The sequence below is a fragment of the Prosopis cineraria genome, unplaced genomic scaffold (genome assembly GCF_029017545.1).
Source record: "Prosopis cineraria cultivar Desert tree isolate PC_DT_omini unplaced genomic scaffold, ASM2901754v1 PC7, whole genome shotgun sequence".
Taxonomy (NCBI): domain Eukaryota; kingdom Viridiplantae; phylum Streptophyta; class Magnoliopsida; order Fabales; family Fabaceae; genus Prosopis; species Prosopis cineraria.
In genome coordinates this window covers 30,949,000-30,960,606 of record NW_026555338.1, presented here as the reverse complement: position 1 = coordinate 30,960,606, position 11,607 = coordinate 30,949,000, and the positions used below count along the sequence as shown (strand labels likewise).

Sequence of the window (11,607 nt, the reverse complement as noted above, 5' to 3'; positions counted from 1 at the left end):
TTAACAAAAAGTTAACTTTAACCACTAGTTAACTGAAAAATGACAAAAAAAAGATTAAAAAAAAGTGATCCTTTCCTGTAATTTTTTAAGTTCTTTGTCTATAATGTTTGAATCTTTTATTATAATTTTTTATTCTTTTCTATAATTTTTAAAGTCATTTTCTATTATCTTATAGTCAACTAACGATCAAAATTAACTTTTGTTAATAGCAGAGACTAAATTGCACTATTTTTAAAAATTTAAAAAATAATTTACATAAGAAATGAGTTTAGGGTTTATAAAGCTATTGGTAAAATACAAGGATACTTTTCTCATTTACCCTATATCATATAAATATATAGTGCCTCACAATGTGGTAAACTAAAGTTCAAATTCCCATTAGGAGATATGCTTACATTTAATGCTTGACAATACCTTGAATAGAACTGCTTCCAATGAGATAATGCCTGTAGATAACCCAAAAATAATAATAACAATAATAATAATAAGGGATATATCATATATGGAACATGCTCTCACTCTCCCTTTCTCCTTTCATTTCGCATAAAATGATTTCATCATACCAAACATGACCTTGGAGAATATGAAAATTAGCTGGCTAGTGATGCTTGTGATTTTTGAGAGTGATTTTATCGTTTTACATGAGTTTTTCTTACTCTAAGGGTATGTTTGGTTGGAGGAGGGGGGAGAAGAGCCCCTTTGGTTGGGTGGAGGGAAGCCCCTCCCCTCCCCTTCCCTCCAAACACCCCCCCGAATTGGAGGGGGGGAGGGCCTACCCTCTCCCTTTCCTCCCCTTGAACCAAACAGATTTTAAAGAGATCTTCTATGTCTTGATTAAGATGATGAGCGTCAGTCAACTTCACCTGAATGAAATCTTGTATGGTTTTCCTATATCCTGTTGTGGAAAAAGATGGTAGTTTTTTTCTTTTTCTATTATCATCATGAGCAACAGAGGCATGCTTACAGATTTTATTTTATTCTAGTTTTTCTATATCAAAGTAAAAAGGATGGCTTGTTCCAACGGAAAAGGATGGATTAACTAAAATGTGCACATGCTGACTCGTATTTTGGCATTAATTAATATCTACTCAAGAAATATGCTTCTTCAAATTTGCGTCCATAAAGCAACTCTTGTCCAAGAGAAGAATGTGATAGCAATATAACATAAATAATAGTCTACGTATATTGATACCATAAATCTTTTTTTAAAAAAAGGGGGGCCTATGTATAAATCAGTGTAACCTTATACTATCTAGACTCTTCAATTTGACTCCACTTGGACTAACTTCTTATATATATTGGCACAGACTCGAATTAGAATGCCATTTCAATCTTTAGTCTTCACTCAGCAACTTCTCAGCTAAACAAAAATGGCTGAGTCTTCAATGCAAAGAGGAAGCTCAATGAGTTTGTTGCCACTAATGTTATTGATGGTTCTGATGACTGTTTCAAGAGTAGATTCCAGGTCTCGGCATTACAAATGGGAGATAAAGTACGAGTACAGATCTCCAGATTGCTTGAAGAAGCTGACTATGACCATCAATGGGAGGAGTCCTGGACCAACAATCTTGGCACAGCAGGGTGATACAATCGTTGTTGAAGTCAAGAACAGTTTGCCAACAGAGAACACTGCAATCCATTGGCACGGTATACGACAGGTAATGCCGTAGTAGACTCTTATTCCTTTTTGTTTCGAATGTATACACAGACCAATCCTAACTACTGAGGTATAATGGTTGTATTTTTGCGCTACTGATGGCAGAGAGGAACACCTTGGAGTGATGGAACAGAAGGGGTTACTCAATGTCCCATTCTACCTGGGGATACCTTCATTTACAAGTTTGTTGTTGACAAGGTGAGCTTCTAGACAAGACAATGTGGCTAAAAAAAAAATTTCATCTTATTATTTGTGATGAAAATCAGCTTTTTCACTTTTATTCATTCTTTTATTTTTTTGGTGAAACATCCAGGCTGGTACATTTTTATACCATGCACATTATGGCATGCAAAGAGAAGCTGGGCTAGTTGGGTCCATTATTGTAGCTCTCCCTGAAGAGGAATCTGAGCCGTTTACCTATGAACATGACCATAACATCCTTCTCACTGATTGGTACCACAAAAGCACTTTCGATGAAGCCATAGGCTTGTCTTCTATACCTTTTGTTTTTGTTGGGGAGCCTCAAGTAAGTGGCATTACATGCTAACAGAGCATGCTTCTATAAAGCACAAAAACAAATCGAAAATTATTATGTTTACAAAGTGTTTTGTTTCATGTTCTTTCAGTCATTGTTGATAAATGGAAGAGGAAGGTTCAATTGCTCTCTGTTGGGTTCTTCTAGCTCGGTAAATGAAGTGTGTAAAGCAACAGATTCTGAATGCTCACCGTATGTACTAACAGTTGAGCCTGGTAAAACATATAGACTCAGGATTGGTAGCTTGACTTCCCTTTCATCTCTCAGTTTCCAAATTGAGGTACTTTAGCCACCTTTCATATGCAAGTCCATACCTTGAAAGCATAGAGATATAGAACATCTTTGGTTCCACATTAGAAACCACCAAAAGAGTTTCCAACGTGAAACCAAATACTCATATAGACGATATGCCTTGGGCAGTGTGAAATATTGTTTAACTCAAGTGTCTAAAACATGGAAATCAAAGATATGACCCTTTTGAAATGTCCAGACTCGGCAGGTCTGTGCAATTGTACAATTTCTAAATGTGTAGTGTTTAAGAAATTGTATCATTTGTTTGCAGGGTCATAAGATGATTGTTGTAGAAGCTGATGGGCACTATGTGGAACCATTTGAGGTGGAGAACCTATACATATACTCTGGTGAGACATACTCAGTGCTTCTGAAAGCCAATCAAGATCCCTCAAGAAACTACTGGATCACCACTAATGTTGTTAGCAGAAAACCCTCAACCCCACTAGGGTTAGCCATCCTCAACTACTTCCCAAACCACCCCAAAAGAAAGCCCACAACAGTTCCACCACCAGGCCCCGTTTGGAATGATTCTTCATCACGCTTATCTCAAAGCCTTGCCATCAAAGCCAGGCATGGCTTCATCCAAACACCACCTCCTAAGGCAGATAGAGTCATAGTGCTTCTCAATACTCAAAACACTATAGATGGCTACACTAAGTGGTCCTTAAACAATGTTTCATTGACCCTTCCTACTACCCCCTATCTTATTGCCCTGAAGTATAATCTAACTCGTGCTTTTGACGATCAAACACCACCCCCAGAGAACTACGATTCTGCAAATTATGATATCTACAGCGTACCTCGGAATGTGAATGCCACTTCAGGGAACGGAATTTACAAGCTGGATTTCAATTCCACCGTGGATGTGATTCTGCAGAACGCCAACACGATGACCCCAGAGAACAGCGAGACACATCCATGGCATCTCCATGGGCACAATTTCTGGGTTCTAGGGTTTGGGAATGGGAAGTTCGACATTGAAAGTGATGGGAAGAAGCTGAATTTGGTGAACCCTATATTGAAGAACACTGTGCCTCTTCATCCTTATGGATGGACGGCGCTGAGATTCCAGGCTGATAATCCTGGAGTGTGGATTTTCCACTGCCACATTGAATCTCACTTCTACATGGGCATGGCGGTCGTGTTCCAGGAAGGCGTGGATATGGTGGGCAACTTGCCTTCTTCCATTTTGGGCTGTGGAGACACCAAAGGATTACGTAGGCCTTGAGTTTTGTTTCTGAATCAACAATAATCATTTTTATCTTCAAGAATCGTTACACATTAGCCGTAGCGATCAAAATTTACCAGTCACACTGAAGCTGCAGTACAGATCACCTGAGGTTGAACATGTTTTCACATGAATTATAGCCTTTTCTTCATGATTAAATGAACACCGTACCTTTGATTTCCAGTTTTACCAAATCTATTGAATATGTCTGCTTGATGATCTGTGATGGATTGTGACGTCCCTACGCCATACCGTACTTCAAATATATCCAAATAGATCCCAAAAGAGCAAAGACATTGATATATCTTTGATAGATTTTTCTTCTTCCTAATTTCTATTATCTTCCAAATCCCAACGTCAATATATCAGGATAAAATTTATTATTTTAGATAAATATAGCTCCTCCATGGAACGTAAATGATATGACTCCTTTCAGATTTGTCATGAAACATAAAAGGAAAAATAATAATAAAATTTTTTAAATTATATAAATAATAATTTGATATTTCAAAATACTATAATTTCATTAAAATTTTTATAAATTTTTATGTTAATAAATTTTAAATTAAAAATATTATTTTATCTTTATTAATAAGGTATGATTTCTTAATCAAATCTTACAATTCTTTAAATAAAAATTATTATTATTTAAATAAAAATTGTGAATGAAATTTATTATTTTGATAACTTATTTTTTAATATTTAAAATTAAATTTGATAAGTTTTAATTTTTAATTTAACTATTATAATTTAAAAATAAAAATTGTTATTCATTAAATAAAAATTGTTATTAAAGCTCATTTTTCTATAATAAAATTACATTTAACAAGTTATGATTTATTATTTCAATTGTTGCGATTCATAAAAAAAAATTATTATTTTTTAAATAAAATTTATAAGTGGGACTGTTATTTTTAATAAAGATAAAATAATTTTTTTATTTTAAAATTTATTGATATAAAAGTTTTTAAAAATTTTAGTAAAATTATATCATTTCAAGTAAGCACATTAATATTTATATAATTCGAAGAGATTTTATTATCATTTTCTCAATATAAAATATGTGGTTGATAAATGATAATTTAGTAATTAGAAACAAGTGAATTTTCTAAATTACATCTTTCATGCAACAAACCTCTTAATGTACATGTCAAGAAAAAAAAAATCTAAATGAGCAAAGTACAATTCCCTGACTTAAAATATGTTTAGTTGTTGAAATAAATAAAATAAAATGAAATGGGTTAATGGGAAATAAATAAACTAAAATAAGATTATAAATTAGTAGATAGAAGGGATAATAGAAAGAAAGAAATCATGAAATAACTTAACTATAAAAAAAGGAGAGAATTTTAATTTAAGACTAAGGATGTGACATTATTTTAAATTACATTCAAGGGATTCTAAAAATTTACTTAAGGACTAAGGCACTAAATTAAAAATAAATTTTAAAAAATTACTATAATGTCCTTCAAATATTATTTTTTTAAAAAAAATCTACCTCATCAAAGCTCCGTTGCGAGTTATTAGACCATTATCAGAACCAACCTCAAACCACCTCCATGGAGGTTGCCAAAGCTCCAATGGTCAGATCATTGTTAGAACTCCAATGCCAACCACAAAAAATAGACACCCATGAGTGGCCAAGGGGTTTGAACCCTCGAGACCCCTTGGTGTACTAAAAAAGTATTAACCACTAAACTAATGAAACATCTTAATTATATAAAGCCAAAACAAATATATAACATAACTAATTTTTCAAATCAATGGCTAAGTAAATTTGCTAATGATATTATTTGTTATTTCACTAATAGTATTTTTTAATCCACTAGTAAAACTTATTGGCAACATCTTCTACCTGTTTAACTTTTGTGACTTTTTAAATTGCTAACTTAACATATAAATTTACATATAAATTTACTTATTAACTCACTCACAAAAATTTTTGACAATACTTTTTAAATATTCAATATTATTGCCTTGTTAAAATTCTAATTTAACTTTTTAATTTATTAATATTACTTGTTAATTCAATAGTAAAAATTTTTGAGAATACCTTATACAAATTCATTCTAAATGACCTGTTAAAACTTTAGCTTAACTTGTTAATTTACTAATACTACTTAGTGACAATACTTTCTAAATGTTAGTAAATTAAAAAGTTAAATTAACAAGTAGTATTAGTAGACTAACAAGTTAAATTAAGGCTTTAACAAGTCACCAGGATTGAAATTTTGGAAAGTATTGTTAACAGGTTTCGCTAATAAGTTAACAAGTGGTACTAGTAAATTAATAAGTTAAGTTATAGTTATATAACAAGTCACCAGAATTGAACATTTAGAAAGTATTGTTAACAAGTTTCACTAAGAAATTAACAATAAATTAACAAGCTAAACTATAGTTTTAACAAGTCATTGGAGTTAAATTAAGGTTTTAACAAATCACTTGGATTGAATATGTGTAAGGTATTCTCAACAAGTCCCTTTGGCAAATTAACTAATTAAATTAGCATTTTAATAAGTCACCAAGATTGAACATTTAAAAAGTATATATTGTTAACAACTTTTGCAAATTAACGAGTAACACTAGTAAATTCACTAATTAAGTTAGGAATTTAAAAAGTCACAAGGCTTGAATATGTAAAAGGTATTACCAACAAGTATTATCAATAAAATAACAAATAATATTATTAACAAGTTTGCTTTGCCGGTGGTACGGAAGATTAGTCATATTATATATATTTGTTTTGGCTTTATATAATTAAGAAATTTTAGTGGCTTAATGGTTAATTAATACCCTTTTGATGTGTCAAAGAGTGTAGGGTTCAAACCCCTTTAGTTACTTTTGGGTATTTATTTTTGGTGGCCAACACCAAAATTCTGATAGAGGTATGGCTACTAGGAGTGGTCCCACAGCTGGCAATAGGGCTCCAGCAAGGTGAAATTTAAAAAAAAAATGATAATTTTCCTTTAAAATTTATTTTCAATCTAGTACTCCAGTCCATAAGTGTATTTTCAAAATTTTTTGGATGTAATTTAAAATAATATCACATCTCTAATCCTAAGTTGAAATTTTCCTAATAAAAAAATTGATATAAATAAGGTTATCCATTTACATATATGAGCGACCTTCTATTAATTATAATTTAGGGAAGAACTTATATACTTATTTAACATATATTCAAGAAAATTTATATATTTAATCTTATATATTTAAAATATTTGTTTTCAATTAAATTAATGCATATGAATTCTTCATATATATTAATTACTAACATATTAAAATTTACTTTTTTTAATTTAATTCGATAAAAATATAGTAAATATAATGTTAAGTACTTAAGTCTTGTCATAAAGGGCAATATAGTCAACAACTTTACAATTTTTTATTTTTTTGTTGTTTTTATTTAACAACAATATAAAATAAGCATAAGTTAGATAGAGTAATGGATTAGTCAATTCATTTAACCTTATAATCCCTAAATGAAAATATTTTATCTTTCCTTGGTGAAAAGACCCACTGGATTGACAACAAAGATTAATTAAAATTTCAAAATATATAATAGGTATAGTTTGAAAATGCATGAATAGGAAACGGTTCATTCGGAGTTAGGGGAAGTATGACAATCTATTAACCAATGCATTGAATCTGCTTCATGGTATTGCCCAATACTCTTTGACCAAATTTTCCGAAAAAATTATATTCCACATAAAAGACTTTATTTTCGGGAAAAAATTATGTGGATACTGTTTACCTAATTTTCAGTAGATAATTTTCAAATTTTCATAGGTCAATAGGACATGTGTATTCCAGGTGTTCTTAGAAAATTGTCTAAGACGCATTTGAAATGACAATAGCATAAAATTCGAGATCAGTCAATTTTTTCATGATTTAAAAATAGTGCAACATATAAAAAAAATAAAAATCTTATTTGTTATATTAAACTATTGATATAGGTGATTTATATTTTCATGAAATTTCTTAGCTCAGTCAAATTTTTTTAGTTTCTTATTCCTGCAGTAGTTGTTCTAGACTAAAAATAGGCAAGACCTAAATAAATACTCTCTCCATTAAAAAATATAGACATTTTTAATGAAATCTCATCATCAATAAATTAAAATAGTTACTTGTATTCTAAATAATCATATCTTTTTATATTTATTCCTATTTATTAGGGTGTTTTATCCTAAAATAAATATAGAGTAATTTATTCAATATAATAGAGGTACTTAAAAAAACAATGATTGTATCTTAAAAAATTAAAAATGTTTTATATTTTTTAACATCTAATCCCTAAAAAAAATATTTAATATTTTTGAACGAGAGATTACATAACAAGTCCTATCAGAGGAAATGAATGTCCAAACAAAAAGTATAGATCAATTAATCAAAATATCCATTGTCAATTTGTCATTAAACGGTTTGTCCCTTTTTTAGCATGACACGAGACATATAAAACATAAATATTAATTTAAAAATTTATGTTTTAGCATGATGTGACTGTGATCATTACTGAACTATTATATATATTTTTATAGTTGAAGAAAAAGGAAGCATTGATTTTGATTCCAAATAATCAAACTTCTGTTTACTATTAATGTTGTAATTGATTGGTCTCATATGCATAGTAACACGCAATTTAGCAAACCGTTGCATTATTAACATGTTGATACTCGTATGTGGATATTGTGCTTCATTAAATCAAGATTGTCATTCGCCGACAATGTAATAGACTCTGAATGCTACCCGTCAATGGAAAAGACTAATTTGGAAATCTTGCTTTGAGGTTGGGGGCTCCTATGTATAGACACTCATATTAACTCGAGTTAATAGCATAAATTTTTTTCTCTCGACAAAATAATATAAATTTTAAATAATGTGTGATTTGTGTAAATGCATCTAAATGTTCATAATTGAAAAGAAAATTAGATTACTTGGTGCCTCTAGTTTTAACTCAATTAAAATTTAATATCTAAACTTTTACTCTATACAATTCAATTCTTAAAATTTTGGTTTGGTTGTAATTGTAATTCAACTCTCATAATTTGACTTTAACCCAATTTCTATAATTTTAATTATTTAAAATAGTAGTCCTTATATTTTAGAAAATAAAATAATGTACAATAAAGTTACTTCTTGAAATTTGAGGACTAATGTTTTACACGGATAAAGTTATAGACTGTGTTTTAACATAATTAAAATTATCAAATTGAATTGCATTGAGTTAAATTTTAATAATTGAGTTGCTGTGACTCACAAATATATGAATTGAATGATTAATTTTTTTTAAATTTAATTATCTCATTTCAAGTCATATATTCCTTCTAATTTTTATTATAGGGCATCTTTTAAGAAGGATCCTTTGGTTCTTAAAGTAAGTCATGCACTTGATAGGGCATCAATTATGTTTTTTTTTTCTGAAACAATATCAATTTTTTTATAATACTACTTACTCCTTCCATTTTCAAATATAAGAGAAAGTATCATTTGTTTCTTTATTTTTATTTATAAGCAAAATTTGGCTTAGAAAGTGTTTATCACTACTTTTTTGCAAATTATTCCTCATAAAGTCAGTGTTTATTTTCATTGGATGAATTTGTTTCATTAATTACAGAAATAATTTAATCCAAATTTTTTAATTTCAAACATAATTAATATACTCAACTAGCTTTCTTAACTTGTAGTTATGAGAAAGAATATAATACAAATTTGAAAACATTTCATATAAACATAGATAAAATTGAAAATTTATTTTATTTTCAAATAAAGTTAATGATTTAACTATCACTTAGTGACTTAATTAAAAATATTTTATAATATGTAGCCGAGCGAGTATTTGAAATTAAAATATAAATGCACAAAAAATTATGCAGTACATCCACCTCCTCCCATAGCATTATTTGCTCTATGCATTGAAACGTTAACTTGCCTGCAACAAACATTCTTGAAAGTCTCATGATCTGCCCAATGACTGGGAAGGAATTAACCAAATAAGGAAGAAAAGCAGAAGGGCAGAGACAGAGAGAGAAGCCAGCAGGGAAAGTATTGGAGCCAATCAGAGGGAAACCCCAAAATGGGAGTGCTGAAATGGCCTGCACGTACTGCCACACAGGATTCAAGCTGCAGATGCTGACAGACTCCACCGCTCTCTCACCGATCCCACAGCAATACGCAGCAGTTTTGTACAAGCAACATACCCTTTGGCATTGGCTCTTTTATATATTGCTTCACCGACTCACTCACTCTGCACACTTCCCCATTCTCCCACCATTTATGGTTTTCTTCTGTTTCTCCTTGACCTAAGACTGAATCATGCGTTAGCAGTTCTGGTTTGGTTCATCGAATCAGGTCAGTTTGATGATGAATGTTTCTGTGTGAGATTGTGTTGATTCACATTGTTGTCCATCTACCAGCAGGTCTGTTGATTGATCATCATATTATGATTTAGAGGGTGTCAAAATGTTCTTCTTGGGTTTCAGTTGTAGTTGATTGCGATGACTTCTTTCTTTTGAGTTTGACCCTTTTTTGATTTTGAAATTAACAGGGTTTGATCATGGCTTTCCGATGGTTGATGAAGGAGATCTTTCAAAATTGTGTGTTTCATGGTAGTTAGATTGCAGAATTCAGCCCCAGGAAACTTTTTAACATATCCAAGGTTTGATTCTAGACTTGGATCCTCTCTTACCACTGCACCGATCCGTGTCTCTCTCTCTCTCTCTCTCTAGATCTCGTGCTGCACGATGCAGTGGCAGAAGATTCTTGAATTTTCTGATCCGACATATTTTTTGTTTATGAAAACATTATCCTAGATACGCTATACAATCACGGAAATGTACTTTTTTTTAACATATATTCGGGAAAGCTTTGAAAGCACTTCGCATAGAGGCACGTCTCTCGTGTTTACTAGGAGTGACTAGTGAAATGGCCTCGAGTGTAAATCTGTTGGATTGAGTGTTTACTGTTTGATCAAAGGAATAGCCGATAATTAGGGCTCAGGGTATAATTTTTTTTTTTTTTCATTTTACAATTATATCTGCTTGCAGCGTTTGTGGTTCGATTTCACTCCAACCTCTCATCAAGTCTTGCAAGGCACGAAGTTGACCCACCTAATTAATACATGTCTTTCACAAAGTGTCGTCTCGTAAACTCAAAATCATGAGGTTCCATTGTTCGATTGATCAATAATACTCACCCCCAGCCAAAGATTATAGCAATCAAGGTGCAATTCTCGTTAATTCCCACATTTAATTGTATGCGATGCTCCGTTTTGGGTTTAATTTCGAAAAAAAGAAAACGTATACATATGATACTGTGGACATAATTTTCACAAGTCATAACCATTCTCACACACACACACACACACATGTTGGATTATTGATGACATATTTTCATGACATTTTTTTGATCTTTCCTTACATTCTGTTATTCTATGTGTGAGTCTTTGTCATAAATACTTAAGGGCCTCTTAATTTTTTAGTTTATTCTTATTCTTTGCAGCTGTTCTAGACTGAAAATAGGCAAACACAAATAAAAAATATTTTATCAGATCAAATAAATGGCAGAAGAAGAAGATCTTTTATTTGTCATGCTTATTTGGAGCACATTATAAGACTCATAGTAATAGAAATGAAACTTGTTTGATTCTCTATTTCACTTAGACTTTGAGCAAAACTCATGCAGTTCACTAGCTTATATATATATTACCAACTATATCTCCTATATATGAAGTTCCATCTTGTGATGATCGATGATGTGCTTTTCTATATGAAGTTAATCAAGTTTCAGTTGAGCAAATCACAAAGTAATATAATGTGTTAGAATTACTTTGAGAAGATTTCCAGATGAAAGATATATTTTTAATGCCTTTGAAGAATGAGTTGCTAATACATTCTCTTG

General features: G+C 30.9%; 1 protein-coding gene across 1 annotated transcript; it reads left to right on the top strand.

Annotated features, from left to right (window-relative positions):
• The first annotated feature begins 1,365 nt into the window (after window positions 1–1,365).
• LOC129316307 (L-ascorbate oxidase-like) lies at window positions 1,366–3,897 on the top strand. The gene is made up of 5 exons (XM_054960658.1): window positions 1,366–1,658; window positions 1,763–1,855; window positions 1,971–2,183; window positions 2,284–2,472; window positions 2,755–3,897. Exons 1-5 carry the CDS (start codon window positions 1,371–1,373, stop codon window positions 3,712–3,714), a joined length of 1,743 nt encoding a protein of 580 aa, XP_054816633.1. The 5' UTR covers window positions 1,366–1,370; the 3' UTR covers window positions 3,715–3,897.
• The last annotated feature ends 7,710 nt before the right edge of the window (window positions 3,898–11,607 follow it).